The sequence below is a fragment of the Phaethon lepturus genome, unplaced genomic scaffold, assembly GCF_000687285.1.
Source record: "Phaethon lepturus isolate BGI_N335 unplaced genomic scaffold, ASM68728v1 scaffold54652, whole genome shotgun sequence".
In the NCBI taxonomy this organism is placed as follows: Eukaryota; Metazoa; Chordata; class Aves; order Phaethontiformes; family Phaethontidae; genus Phaethon; species Phaethon lepturus.
The window spans coordinates 1,160-16,962 of record NW_010526603.1 but is presented as its reverse complement, the minus strand read 5'-3'; the positions used below and the strand labels follow the sequence as shown (position 1 = coordinate 16,962).

Genomic DNA, 15,803 nt, shown 5'->3' with positions numbered 1-15,803 from the left:
GGCAGGGCGCTGCGGAAAGGAAGGTGTCCGGCTGGAGGGAGGGATCTTAAGTTTCCTCTCAGGGTGCGTTGCCGAGCAGCGCTGGCCAGCCCGACCGGGGCTGGGCTGCCCCGTCTGCGGGCAGTGTCCCGCTTGCAGCGTGGGCCTGCCCTGGGGAAGCCCGGGCGCGTTGGCGTCGGTCGGAGAAGCAACACCTGCCTACGTCGAGAGCTGAGTGGCCTGTGTGCCCTTATGGTGTGATACCGCGTACTGAAAATACTGCCCGAAGAACGTTTTTCAAAAGCGTTCATGTTAGGGAAGAAACGTTTCTCTGGCAGCCAGTCAGGGGTTGTGGTGTCACCTGAGGATGTTACTCCGAGTTGCCTTGGGACTGACAGGAAGGAGTCTCCTTCCTGTCAACCTAAAATGAGGATGAAAATATTCACCCTTAATGGCAAAGAGATGATAGGAGAAACATGCAAGTAAACAATCAATGTGACATAAAACCTCTAAAAATGTGTGTTCAATTAGCACAGTTTCTTTCTGATCTTGACAACAGTGTGGATCTACCTTGAGATGGAAGCTCTGAAGGGCAGGCTTCTCAATTTCATGCCTGCCTGTGGAGACTGTTGCGATGTGTTGCTGTTGCATTAAGTGAGCATCACAATTCGTTGGGTCTCTGTGTCAAGGAAGAAAAGGCATATTTCTGAGGAAACAGTGAAAATACAGAGCACAACCTTCCAGTGAGCTAAACCAGTGAAATTAGTAGGATAAGGGCAATGAGTGACAACAAAATCCCACTGTCAAAATTCCTCACCAGCTTGGGAACCCCAACATGCCCTTCAGTAAGGGCTGCTTAGTGGAAGAAAAACCTTCAATAACAGCAACAATTTCAGTTGTCTCTGCTTCAGTTTCAGATACAACCACTACCTTCTGACATCTCAGCAGCTGCAGCAAGTGCTTCTGGTTTGGCATTTGGTAGCTCTAAACCTTTGGAGGCACATATGCTGCAAGTCAGTCTGGCGTACGTAGGATTTTAGAGAAGGGGCTTTTGGTGAACTCCAAAATGCAAAGTATGTGCAAAAAAATATAGTCAACCTAATGCTGTGCGCGCGTTCATTGTTTGCTCTTGACATTGGATCATACAATTGTAGAATAATTTTGCTTGGAAGGGACCTCTGGAGGTCACCTTGTTCAACTCCCTGCTTAAAGCAGTGCATCATCAAATTTAGAGCAGATAGCTCCAGGCCTTGTCTGGTTGACCTTTCTCTTGAAAGCATTAAAATGGAGTTGAAAACTGGGTCTGAAATTTAGCCAAATTTAGGTACTAAGTGCCTCAAACCTTGGAAAGTAACAGAGTTTTTAACACTCTGAATGAAGCATACTCTTCCTTGCTAAAATTGGAAGTTGTGTTTCCGTTCTATTTTTGGTGTCATGATTCTGGTTCTCCAGTTGTGCAAGTCTTCAATGTGCACAGTTGGATTTTTGGAAGATAAAAAGCAAGCAGAAAAGTATATTGCCCTGCAGCACACATTTTTCTCTTAGGAGATACAAAACTGAAATATTTTTAAAGTAACATTCCTCTATACAGTATAAAAAATCAAAAAGGCTGATAAACCACTTTAAATTTGAAAGTTTCTTAGTATTTTACCTGCACAATTACTTACTTGAGTCCTGCATTTGTAGAGGTACAGTGTAATCAGCTTTATTTCTATGCCCTTAACCACATCAAATTCTTCCTGTGCAAAAGCAAGCTCTTGTGCCTTTCATGTCCAGTAAATGAATTAGATTTATTCACTCAGTGAGTTGAGTTTGATGTAATGAAGAAGCTGATGCAAGCCTTTATGTATCTTAATCCATTCTTCTGATGTCACAGTGTTTCTTAGTTTGTAAAGTCAGTCTTTGAAGAAGTTCCTGACTTCTAGGCAGCAGAGCTGCAAATTCCTATAGCTTCTTCTGCCAATTAAGATTTTGTCTAACCCCAACTTTTTTATACACCCCAGAGTAACCCCATTTTGGCTACAGGAATAAGGAATATTCTGGTAGAGCATTTCCCTAAAGCATCAGGGCTTCGCATGGGTCTCACAGATTCAAGTCCTCATAACGTTTGAGTGCATCTCTACATTCACGTTGTTGTATGTTTTCAGACATGCTTTTCTGTGAAGCTGATTATTAAACACACAATAGTGATTTTTTTGTGCATCTCTCCTTAAGTTACTTTATTCATGTTTTATGGCAGCTTTTCATGGGATTCTACAGTATACTTTGCAGTTCTTTCCAACTTTTGAGAGATTGATAAGTAGAGTCTTTTAAGTTTCAGGTTTCTGAACTGGGTTTAATACTCCACATGTTTAATTCCACTCTTTGATTTCAGAATCTGTCAGGACCTGCACCAAAACAACTCTGAAAAAAGAGGCACCTTGAGAACAAAAATGAACATCGGGAAAGCTTACAATACCTTTAACATCAGCAATGGAACGGATCTAGCTATTGGCTTTACCTCTTCTACAGTAGCTGTCCTTCTATTTGGGACAAACTTTGTGCCTGTGAAGAAATTTGATACTGGTGATGGTAAACTTATTTATATTTTTTTGTTGGTTTGGGGCTTCTTTTGCTAGTAGGAATGATATTTTACCAGCAACTATGAAAATTTCTATACCTGGAGTTATAAATATCACAGCCTTGATCTATGGAGCATGTTTTAATTCCTTGCTGTTGTTAGGTTATAAAGCAATAATGTATTGGTTCAGGATGTGGCAGATCTTTAGAAGAGCCTTGTAATGTGTTGCTGTGCACTTCAACAGTGATGATGTTCATTTCATGAGCATTTCACAATGGCAAGGATTCTCAAATACATACAGTGTTATTTATACTGAAAAAGTTGTTGGACTGTGGAGTATTGCCTTTCAATTGTGGACCAAATGCAACATAAAAAAATAAAAAATTGAAATTTTAATACTTTTATCTGGTGACTCAGTAGGAGGAAGCAATTGCTTCTATTTCTTACTTGGAGTTTTATCACTTTACTGTGCTATGTTCATGTTGTATTTGCACATTTATACGGAGCATAGTCAAATACCAGATCCCTAGATGAATAAATCTGCCATTGTGTTATTGCAATAATAGTATCTGCAGTGCAGGCTGGATATAATCTCTCTCTCTTCTTTGTGCCAAATACAGCCCTAACAAGACAAGGCTATTTTAGAGAAAAAGACTTAGCTCAGCTTGCATAAAGTTAACTGATCTGCCAAGTTGACCCTTAGAGAGTCTGCAAAGGTAGAAGAGATCTGAGCAAAGTTTATATCGTTCTCAATAACCTGGATTAGTGAAAAAGCCTGGTCCCTGAGCTTTGAAGGAATTTTGTCCTGTGCAGTCATCAATGTCAGCTGCTACTAGGGTGGTAGGAGAAGTTTGCGGTTGAATATCCTCTTTGTCAGAAGCCTGTCAAAATTTTCATGTGTTTGAGAATTGGGGCTTGTGTAAGCTTTGCCCAGCAAAGTGTCTTTTGCAGCTGTGTACAGAGAATACACAGTAGGAAAAGGCTGACAGACTTCTAACACCCCACCCTAAAGTACATCCTTTGAATGTATTGTAACATGGTTACCTGAAATTCATAAAGGAGGTGGCTACCTTTCAGTTTTTTTCTGTACTATTTTATCTATAACATAGTATATTAAGAGATTCACACATGCAGTATTCTACAAGTTCTCTATTGTGTGCATTTGTTTTTTCCATAGGCATGTTTTTCCAATGGATTCTCTGTGCCTCCATATGGATAGTTTCTTTGGTGGTCAATTTAATCCAGAATTGCCCCCGGTTTTGGCCTCTGGCTATGGTTGGGGGTTTTGTGTGGGCTACAGGTAAGAATAAAGAGATTCTATTTCTTGAAACACAAAGTAATCCTAACTCTTTATAAAAAAAAAAAAAGTGATAAAAACTTTTCCATATCTAAGATGGTAGTTATTTGTCTTTTTTAGTGTCAGTCTTTATGGAGCATTACCCTTATAGCCAATATTATTTTATTATGCTTATTTTATAAGCAGCAAATTCACACCAAAAGTGACTTTAAAAATGGTATTGAGGAAAAATCTGTGTTTAATGAATTTATTTTTACAAAACACTGTTGCCTACCAACTTGTAGTTGCCTAAATTTATTTGCCTTCTGAACAGTCACAGAGTCTAAAGCAAAAATATACAAGTCCAGTTTTTAACTTTAATTTTTAATTTTTTTTAATTTTCATTTTGGTTTTTGTATTTCAGGCAATGTCACAGTTGTCCCTATTGTTAAAACTATTGGCTTAGCTCTTGGTCTGTTGATATGGGCTTCTTTTAATTTGCTGACAGGTTGGGCAAGTTCAAGGTGAGTATGTTTCAGTCTTGTCATACACAATTAATGTTGCCAATTCTTCATTAATAATTGCAGTGAAAACACTATCACCAATAAAGAGGATTTATCATATGTATAAGATCTTTTTCCCTGCAAAGTACTCAGGTTAATTATTTAATCTTTTTGTTTTCTTCTGTCTCGGGAGGAAGAAGGATGCCCCATGATGTTCATTAACATAATTGAGTGAATAAATAATGTATTTGTTAATGTAAAACTAGTACACTGTCTGTATTTTTTCTTCTACAGCATGGGCTGATAAAATAGTATAAATTAATTTCAATTTTTAAATACCCAGATTTTAAAAAAAATCAATGTAAATTAAATTAGTTTAAAGATTATTTTTGTAAAGTAGATGTAGCTTATTGCAAGTCAACTGAAGCACTGATCCAATATTGCAAATATAAACTTAAGCAGAACTATTTGCATGAGTAAAGATTCCCAAGACTGGGTTATAATTTTAGTATATGTATGCAGTGAGTGCAACGAAGTGAAACTGGTTAAACATTCCAGGTTTGGTTGGTTCGGAATTGACCCAGAAGAAGTATCAAGACCAATCTTAAATTATATTGGAGCTGGACTTTCACTAATAAGGTAAAAATTTATTCTTATAATAAATTTCTGTAACATAAAATATCATGTATTTAATAACCACAGGGACAATTTAACTAGAGGGCAAATGCAGATTTTCTGCAGACTTACTGCAGAATTTATGAGTCGTCCAGTTATAAGTGTTGCAATTCAGAATAGAAACATACATGGTGTCCAGTACAGTCGTGAAACTGTTACTCATAAACACAGAAGTATATTTTTATGCTGGTAGGCATGTTCAAGGCAAAGCAGTGATGCACTGATTCTCCCCCTAGCCAGATTATTCAAATGGTTCACTTTCCTTAAAGTTTGTGAGAGAGGAAAAACTGACAAGAATGATCTTGGTGAGAAAACCTCTGTGAGATTTCCAATCTGACTTCACTCAGGGTACAAATTCTGCCTCGTGGCTGTAGAATATGCCACAGGACCCCTTCCCAGATATTTCAGGGTCCATGAAAAGCCAGAGGCTTTGCATTATCTCTTGTCCTTAATAGCTCCCTGTCTTGTACCTCTTAAGCCACACTTAAAACTCATGAACAGTGGCTTCATTTGCGATCTTCAGAAGGACTTACACTCTTATCTTTTGTTTATTATTTGTGTGAGTGCGCATCTTGGTCCAAACACAGAGGAAAGAGGATCTTTGTTACACAGCAGTGTCCTTGCTTTCCAGCTGGGTGGCCAGGAAGGTCTTTTTAAGAACATGACATTGGCCCTAAATTCCAGGAGCAGTAGGCTTGCCATAAGCATGCTCAGCAGCAGATGCATGTAATGCCTTTAGGAAAAGAAGGGTGTGAGAATATGGAGCCATTCTTGATTGCAAGGAGAGAGCTGCTGCATTAGATTCATTAATTTTGCTTCCACTCTTCCTCTTTCCTAAGAGTCTGCAGCTTTTTACCCATTACCATTACATGTAGCACGTGACTTTGTGAGGTACTTGCAAAATAGTAACAGTACTGCTGTTCCTGACTGATTAATTCATTCGGCTCACCACCTGCTTCCTGCCTCTTTCTGAGATATCATGGAGAAGTGATCAACAGGGAAAAAGATTGTGCCCAAACGTGTTTTCCTGGCCAGCTTCACAAAGCCTGTGTATGTTGCTCTGCAGAGCTCAGAAGCATTTCATTTTAGCCTCCTATATTGAACCTGTATACGTTTGTCTAGTCCCTCTGGAGGAAGCTGACATCCTTTTATATCTATCCTTATTCCTTCAGAAGGAGATGAATCACTCTTCAAATGGAGACATTCTGTTTACAGTTATGAGAAGGAATTCCTAAATCATTAAAATACCTTTCATTAAAAATATATATATATGTATATCTCCTGCCAGTTCAGATTCACAGGTATTTACCTGATTTCCTGGAGCTGGGGGTATAAGTAGTAATGTTACCCTTTCTTCTTCATTTTATTCACTTAGTGCACTGGAGCACCACTGAGCAATACCTCTTCTCCTTCCACATACACATGAGACCCTGTAGGAGCAGCATTCCCCCACTCGCATTTCATAGAAGACTAACATTTTTCCTTGAGCACAGAGCCCATTCTGTGCAGGTTTAAGCTGTTCCATATAGAATTTTCATGCAGATACCCTGTTGTATGTGTAGTTTAGTACAAAAGGGCACTGTTAACTAAAGCAACTGTTGCTAGCATGTGGTTGTAACTACACACTGTAAAAAAAGAGACATTTCAGTAGAAGAGAGATCTAGAAAGTGATACAAAGACTAATTTATTTACTTACTTAAGTTGTTTGTTAAGACTGTTAGAAGCAATTGCGTTTTTAAAATATATTGAAGTGACTCTATGGCAATAATGAGAATAAAGTAATATGCCTTCAAATATAACTTTTGTCTCTGGATAGTAAATGTTACATCCTTATGAGCTGACATGGTATTTATTGGTGTCTTTTTCTCTTCTGAGTGCTGTCATATTTCTTTTTATAAAAACTGAAATCCAGAGTTCTTCAGCTTCATTAGAAAGTACACCTTTACTGAGAGAAAGTGTAAGTACTCTACAGTTGTTACTTTACAGCAGTGAAAGTACATATCCATTTAAAAACAAAAAATTTGTTTAACGTTAACCAGATATGCTAGGATTTGTGGTAGGCTACATAAAACTGCATAAATATGCATTGATTGTATTTAATTTGTGGATCCAGTTGAATGTGAGCGACAGAAAAGGTTTTTCTACGTGTTCTTTCTCTATTGTCAGCCTTAAATGGCTTAGAAGTCCTTTTTCATTATGACAGAGGTTATATAAAAGACAAAGTGTATTACTTTCCTGTCTGAGAAGAGGAAGAAATTTTAATTAAAACTTAAGTATAAAACTAGGAGGTTGCTTAGATGAAAAGGAACAGGGTGTATAACTCTTATCCACCAGATTTTTGCGACATTACAGAGTCAGAAGACTGTCAAGAGTTGCTGATTCTCAGCATCAGCTGTGGCACAGGTTGGAGGCCAAGGAGGGGTACCAGATTGGCTGTTGCTCCTTCAGGAGCCCAAAGAATGCAACAAAAGTTGGAGAACAGTAAGCTCCTACAACTATTGTGCCTTACTCTTGTAGGTCAGTGATGCATCAACTCAGTTGCTACCTGAACAGAGATCCCTGCAGAGTTTTGTAGCTGTGCTCAATGTTCACTAGAGGTTCCAATCTACCAGAGAAAATTGCAAAAGACAGTCTGGTTGCAGGATTAGAGTAAAGGGATGTTGCAGTTTGTTTATGCTGCAGACAGGAGTGTTAATTTCCCTGTTTGCAAATAGTCCTAATATTCTGATAGTAACACCAGAGCTATAGTCAAAAACACATCATCAGTAAAGGCTATAGATTAAGTCATTCATCAAATTTAATGAAGGCTGAGTTTTGAAAGTCAGATCTACCTGCATTCAGATTTAAAAAAAAATGCTAGTGAGTGCTCTGTTATGTAGTAAACCCAAAGTCCATATCCAAACTCATAAACTTTGAGGTAGGTAGATCCAATTATTATTTTTTTATTTAAATAAAATATATCTTTTCCTTTCTTCAGAGTATTTCTGTAAATTCCTATTGTTTCTCCTTCCATTTTCATTTTGTTTTCCTAGACCAAAACTGTTCTGTATAATACAATGTTTTAGATTTAAAAAAACAACCAAAAAAACCAAACAAACCTGAGTGAAAACTCATGTTTTTCTGCAGTCTATTAATGCTTCTGAAGATGCCTCTGATGATTCATGGGTGAACAGACTTTCTCCAGCAAAAAAAAGACTCATGTAAGTTATTAACAGTTCTTTTATTGGTGCAGGCCAAGTAGCCAGAGAAAGTAGTTGAACACAGACAAAGAGCAGAATTTGTGTCCTGTGACTTTCCTAGCACAGTCATGCACTAACAGATCTTGAAGTACTAGACTAATGTGCATATCTATATATGAATAGCTGCTCAATTTATTAGATTTTTCCCTTCACACTGTTGAGTGTGCTTTACCTTGTCAAGTATTAGTTACTACTACAAAAGAACAGCATTTGCAAAGTAAATAGCAGTAGCAACTAAGTAATTACAGAGCTGGTTTTTATGACCTGGTTGATTAGCTTCCAGCATGGAAGGAGCCTATACTAATAACATGCTTCCAGGTGTGGTTTTCAAGTGAATACATCTGGAGAAGGCATGGCAGTATGCTGAGGAGACAGCAGAAGTGCTCCAAAGTGGAAGCAGCAGCTAGTAAGGGGCCGGTGTGGGGAGCGGAGACAGCCAAGAGCACAGCAGTCTGGAGGTGGAGGAGGAGACCATGGAGGCAATGAACCTGGGAGTAGTTATTAAGAATGTATAGACTGCAACAGTAAAGCTGACAGTGGGAGCATTTTAACTATGTTTTTTGTTGGTTTTCTCCTAGCTCTGCTTTTAGGGGATCCTAGGTAGTTGATTTTCTTGTCATTAATCTAGAATGAGGGTCTTTGGGCAGGAATTGTCTGTGTTACTTGGCCACAAGGTATAGGTAAACTAGGTTACTACATTGAACGACTTCTACACTAGAAAATAAAAATGTGCTAAAATGTATTATTTTTGTACTGTTGCTAACAATTTTCATATGATACAGAGTCTTTAACTGCAGTACTGGACTTAAGTGTATTGTCTACTTCCCTAATTAATGCTAGGATATTTTCTCTGATTTTTGCTCTTTTTAAAGAGGATGTAGCCTGGCTGTAGTAGCTGGAATACTCTATGGTTCCAGTTTTGTACCAGTACTTTACATCAAGGACCATGGAAGAAGAAATGAAACTATATACACAGGAGCAAGTCAATTTGGTAAAGGCTAACAGGTCACTTCCATTTTATTGCATCAGTATATTGTGGTCTGCTTTCGTAAAAGCATAGAGTGAAATTCTTGATACGCCTGGATATATACCATGATCATTTATCCATTCTGCACTGTTACATGTTGTTGTAATCATAGTACTAGTAATCCCTTTTTCCCAGAGGTGAATTACAGTATTAAAAGAACAATGAGAAACAGCCCAGAGGATACCATACTGAACTTACAGTATTTAATGCCTTCTGAAACATAGCTAGCATTCCCAAAATACAAAGCTCATATGCCTGGAACATGAGGTAGACAAGGGCACAAGCTGTATCAACTGACTAATTAGTACATCAGTAAAGGAAGAGAAGTGTGATGATAATTGATGAGCAGAAGAGAAATATAACAACATAAGTAATTAAAGCTTTGTCATTTTTTAAATGGAAACCTTTTAACATAAGCCTAACCGCCAGTTTCAAACATTTCCTCAGAAACATTTTCCTTAAGATTTAGTATATAATCTTATCAGGTGATACCAGCAGCAGCTTAAGAGCAAAGTATTGCTGAGGCAGCGTAATGTTGCCATTAAGAAATAGTTTGTCATGTCACATAAAATTTCTCTTGAATACTACAACTTCTATATTCCCCAGCTAGATAAAACAGATGTTACTATTACTGTAGCTGACTTTCCTGTTGAGGATTTATGACTCCAAGGAGATAGAGATCACCTTGCTACATGCTTCTGCTTTACCATATTGGAAGTATTCTCTTTAGCTCATACCAAGTCCATAAAGGATTTATTATTCTTAATGGTTATAGTGATCAAAACTGTGATATGTTCTTCAAGATTAAAAAAAGGACAAAACTGAGCCGTGTTTAGCTTGCACAATACATAGAGTTGTCTTGCCCTTAAATGTACAGAAAAGAAACAAGGCTTTATAGAGGAATACAAATGTAGCTGGTAAAAGAGGATGTGGTTATGTAAAATCCCCACCACTGTTTTGTAGTCTCACCTGAGGTTTTTCTTAAGTTTTTAATAAATTCTGTAGTTTGACTAATAGAGTTTGAAAATAACAACTCACAGAAATGCATAAAAGCTTGTGACAAATGCTATGTCAACACAGCAGTTAATTCATGTTTAATATATGTGTGATTGACCAAATCCATCCACAGTCAGGCTGGCAGCTGTATTCATCACAATCACAATTGAATTTGAGTTGTTAGCAGTAGCACCTTATGTGTTTTTGGCTGTGTGAATGCTATCAGTGAAATAAATTGAGTTAAAATTAATAACTGATGTTTTAAACTGATACAGTTTTGTCATTTCTTTTTCAGATTTAGATTATGTTTTTGCACACTTCAGTGGAATATTTCTTACAAGTACCATCTACTTTTTGATCTACTGCGTAGTCAGGAAAAATAGACCTAATGTTTATCCCCAAGCTATATTGCCAGGTATGACTGGTTTTTAAATTAGCAATTAATTTCAGTTACTTCTTCTGACCGTTTTGCAGTGATTAGTTCAAGCTATGTAGTTTGCCTTTTAAGTCTCTTCATTTGACTTTTTATCTCTTTTGAAAGATCGGTCCTATTAGGTTAATTAATTAAGGCTAGGAGACAATGACAAATTTGTTCTAATCTGAAATTAAAACAAAATGATACTGCATGCGGTGGATTTTGAAAAACTGACTCTGCCAGAAGAAAGAGCACATTGCCCAGAAAATTGTGAACTTTAATTTGCTACTTCAGCTGGAGTAGCTGATTTTATCCCTTGAGCTTTCGTTTAGATTATGAGAGCCAGCTTGTTGAAGTAGTTAACATACTGGAATACATACATACAGTTTTTGTATTATGCTGTAAATATAAATGTTCCACAAATGGCTGTCTGTACCTTGCTGTGCATGTTTTTGATTGGGATATATTTTTCTAGGGTTTGTTTCTGGTGTGCTTTGGGCAATAGCCAATTGCTGCTGGTTCATAGCCAATCACTATCTCAGTGCTGTGGTCAGCTTTCCAATAATTACTGCAGTAAGTATATAAAAAATAAAATCTGTGACTAGAATTAAAAGTGAAGGGTTTCCCCCCCATGTTTGTGGAATTAAGTTGAAATTATGATGTGTTGAAATTATAATGTGTCTAGAGCATCTTAATCAAGAGTATACATTGCCTCTTCTTCTACTTGTTTGTGGTAGCCTTTGTTTTTTTAGTAACGTACATGACTGTGACAGGCACCATCACGGTGAATGCCAAGCATGAAATAATAAAGGAACAGAAAGTGTGAGTCTTTAGGTTGTGTAAAAGCCAAAGTGCTGTAACCAGAACTATATCAATATTAAATAGAAAACTGAAATGATTAAAAGAAGTGTTTTATGCTTTCATCCCAGTGAGTACATTTTGTTCTGGGTGTTTTCATTTGTGATTTTTATGCTCTAGCAGTCCTTTTGCTTAGTTAAATCAGATATTTTTTCTTTTTACAGTTCTTGAACACACACGGATTATGTATTGCTGAAAATAATGTTCTTATGCAAATGAGGCGAAAAATAGGTTGCCCTGTTTTGTCTGTTCTATTCCTATTTTTATGATACTATACCTTTAAAACACTGTTAATTTCCAGAAACTGCATAAATTCCATCACTAGGTAAAAATAAACTTTGCCTTTACTCTCTTGCCAGTCTACTAGATGGTGCTGCAAAGGTGGATAACTTCTGGCAAATGAAAGTTCATAAATATCAAAAACAAAGTTTTGCTGAACAGCTGTATTTTGGAAGCAAACTAACAAAACAATGTTAATAAGGATTAAGCTTTTCCTCAAGATGCAGTAAATCAGAATAAACTCTGCAGTATGCAATGAAAAAAAAGACTTGGGATCATTCTAATTAGAAATTGAAGGATTAATGGAAAGCAGCTTTAGTAACTCTGTTATCAGTATGCCTAAAGGGCAAGGATATAAAATGACAAAATGAAAATTTTAAGGACAGCACTGATGAGAAACTGCCTGTCTGGACCACAGGTTTGCAACTGCTGCTTTACCTCATCCTAGAGAGAATTTCAGGCAGTGATGCATCACATCCCATTAACAATTTGTTTCATTTATAAAATGCATTCTTCTTGCAGCATACATTATCTAGAAGGTGAAATAACACCTTATCTATTATTCAAATAATAGTTGGCAATTTCACTAGGAAACAGCACCCACAAATACATTCAGCATGAGACGATATTTACTGCTGACCTAAATCTGTATTCTACCAGTGGTACTGAAGATGGAGAGAAGATCACTGTCCAAACATCTGTCAAGTGTTTCTGAGAGCAGCTCTAATGGGAAGCATTAACAGAGCCAATTTTTGCTTCATATTCAGTTAATATTTTCTCATCAGTCATGAAAATTCAGATCATTGCTCCCACAGGGGAAAAACTGTATTATCAGGAGTGCCTGGAAATTGTCGTTGTGTTTTACTGTTTGCTGTTAGCTAAGAAATCTGTATGACAACATCACAGATAATCAGTAGTTTTCCTGACCTGTCTTATCAGGCTGGCTTTGCTTTGTCCAGATGCCTGCTGTACAGGAAATATATTTATGTTCCTGTCTCTTGATATGATACTGACCAATAAAATCAAACATTGTCTGATTAGTTAGTCATGCTAATACAGGAAATGTTAGGAATATCCATGCTAGCTGCCAATAAACGTGAATAGTCCTCTGAAACGTGGTAACATTGTGGACTGAAGTTTGGACTGAAGTGAGGCATATTATTTGAAGCCTATTAAAAGAACGAATAATAGCCAGTGCAGTTTCCACAGTGTAATGTAGAAAGAAATTGTGCCTTCTCTCAAAAATACAGTCTCTGGCCTCTTTAGCCCTTCTTGAAGATTTTATTGTGTCTTACTTTGTAAAGATTTCAGTGATGTTAATGCTTTTGCCATGAATGCCGTAATTATATGGAATGGAAAGACCTAAATTTGTAATCCAGACAAAATTCATCCACGCTGAGAACAATAATGAGAAGGCAGCACATTTTAATAAAATGCTGTAACGTACAATTGAATCTTATTCTTTAGGGTCCTGGCCTTGTTGCTGCAATGTGGGGAGTCCTTGTATTTAAAGAAATCAAGGTAATCGTATTAGGTCACTTACCTAGTCTCTCTTGCTTGTGTCTAGCTCTAGGAACAGCATGACTTAGTATATAGCTTGCTGTCTTGCATTTCTCCTCCTTACAAGTATTGCATTATGAAGCTGAAAGTCATCTCATACACTACTAAGTTTTCCAAGACAGGTGAAGAACTGTGAACAATTTTGACAGGATTGAAGATTTGAATTTCATAGCTGTGTGAGCAGCAGTGGGAATAAATGAAGACTGTAGCAAGGCCAGAAGGCAGGATGCCAAGCAGAGCCTCAAAACTATCTTTATTTGAGCCAGTTCTTTCAGTGGGAGCAGGGGAATGAGCGGTTGTCCTAATAATCACATAAACAAGTAGATTAGATTTTTAGGGTCAGATTCACCAAAGGACCAAAAAATGAGACGAGGTTAGTTGGTCTTGCTAATTACAATATAATGGAGATTCCTAAACTGGTATGACAGTGATTGCCTAGAAGAGGCTAATTTACGCTAATGCATGTTAACATATATGGCAGAAATTATTTTTCTAGTGGAATTTGAAGCACTGAGCACTAGCACGTTCCCTTAGCTAATCTGTCCAGGATCCTGGATTAGGTACCTAATTTCTCATCAGAGATCATCTTCCCCAGTATTTTTGGTGACTGTGTAAAATGCGTTGGGCATGCTTGGATTAGGAATTAGAAGTTCTCCTTTATCTTTCCCACTGCAGATTAATGTTGCAGCACTCTAGAAGACTATCATCTTCATTATCCAAATCTTTATGACTCACCAAACCTCTCATCCTTTTCATGCATTTTAGAATAGTCTCTGCCTAAGTGCTTACTGCTTAAAACTAATCTGAAAATAGACAAAGGCCTTTAAAAATACTTTTTAAAATTGTGGAATTAATTTTGTGAATGTTTTACTAAATATGTGGCATCATAGATTCCTTGTATTAAACTGTTTTGAACAACAAATATGTTACAGACATTATATGAAATGAAATGGTATAAGATGTACAATTTCATGTAATAAATTTACTAATTTTGTTATAAAATGAAACACTAGTTCTTTATTTTACCTTTTTTTTTTTTTTTGGTGAAGTGATACCTATTATGACAACACTATATTTTTTCTTTTTCTCTCCTTTTTTTATCCAGGGACTGAAAAACTATGTGTTGCTCTCAGTAGCGTTTTGCATCATTTTGGCTGGATCACTCTCCACGGCTTTTTCTAAAGTTTGAAAGGATGTTCTGGACCAGTAGATGGTGCTAGTGTGTAATATAATCAGAAAGACAATATTGGTATATCGCAATAGGTAGTAATTTTCAAAATGTATGTCCAGCTTTTACCCTAACTTGCGTCAGGCAAGTGAAAAAGAAAACCTTTGCTAAATGTTCCTATTTGGCATGAAAGAAAATCTGGAAATGTTTGTTTCTGCATTTCTTGGAACAGTAAAAATATCAAAGGATTTTATTCAATGGAGCTAAATGATTTTATAGTTACTAATTACTTTTTTTCTGGTTCAGGTACTAAACTTCATGTCATCATAAATTGTAGTTCACTGTTGTGATGGTGGATAAACGGATTTTAATTCTTAGTCTGTAATATTGTATGTATTTGCAAACTGATTTGTTTTATTATAACACTCTGTCTTACTGACTTGGATGTAACATATGTCTTGGAGTATTCTTTATGGAACTGATACACATGAAGTTGTGCAGCATTTTTTTACTTCAAAGCATTATTCTTTAAAGTCACCAGTTTACATAAAAACTTTATCCAATCTTTCCTTTCTTTGAAGGAAATAGAGAGAAAAAAAAGGTGCTGTAAAATAAATTACTTGTGTTTACTGCTAAACTGTTTGTTTAGTTGCAAGAACATTATGTAGAAATCATCACCAGGATGCAAACAGTTGGGAAAGTTTGGGGCTTTTTATTTCAGTTGTATGGGACTTTGCAAGTAAACATTACATTTCTGTAACATGTGTTGCAGTATGAGCTAAGTATGTGGTTCACAGTTTGTTTCCAAATAAGTTTAGGTATTTCCTGAATACTTTCTTTTCTTTACTATGTAGCATATTCAAATCTTAAAAATTACGTATGGCAGTATTTATTACATTGAAGTATCATGTTAAAACTATCCAATCATTGTTCTACCCAAAGCAAGGTCATCTATATGTAAATCACTTCTGACAGTTATTGTCTAACTTGTTTCTTTAAAAAAAATAAAAGAAGTAGGTTTCACAACATTTTTGGGCAAACTAACCAGTTTCTAACTACCTGTCCTGCTAGAAAACCTCAACATCCAAAAGAGGTTCCCTATGAGGAATGTTAAGTCCACTGTGCCATGATCACCACTGACGTGGAGAACTGTTCATTAACTTAGAGCAACTGACCTTTATATGTGCAAAGCATGTTGTCTGAACCTCCCCTTAGTCTTTGCTTCAGTATATTAGACAACTCCAGCTCCTGCAGTCTTTCCTTGTTTG

General features: G+C 36.7%; 1 protein-coding gene across 1 annotated transcript; it reads left to right on the top strand.

Annotated features, from left to right (window-relative positions):
* Positions 1-2,411: 2,411 nt before the first annotated feature.
* On the top strand, positions 2,412-14,556 carry TMEM144 (transmembrane protein 144). The gene is made up of 11 exons (XM_010283101.1): positions 2,412-2,550; positions 3,717-3,839; positions 4,240-4,339; positions 4,877-4,957; positions 6,869-6,950; positions 8,120-8,193; positions 9,105-9,223; positions 10,551-10,670; positions 11,146-11,243; positions 13,275-13,328; positions 14,473-14,556. The coding sequence occupies exons 1-11, from the start codon at positions 2,412-2,414 to the stop codon at positions 14,554-14,556; spliced, it is 1,074 nt and encodes a 357-aa protein (XP_010281403.1).
* The last annotated feature ends 1,247 nt before the right edge of the window (positions 14,557-15,803 follow it).

Bases quoted from the DNA above. Each gene is read 5' to 3' on its own strand.
- TMEM144 (XM_010283101.1), top strand. From the start codon at position 2,412: ATGAACATCGGGAAAGCTTACAATACCTTTAACATCAGCAATGGAACG. The intron at 6,951-8,119 runs GTAAGTACTCTA...GTTTTTCTGCAG, and splicing joins CACCTTTACTGAGAGAAAGT to TCTATTAATGCTTCTGAAGA. The intron at 11,244-13,274 runs GTAAGTATATAA...CTTATTCTTTAG, and splicing joins GCTTTCCAATAATTACTGCA to GGTCCTGGCCTTGTTGCTGC.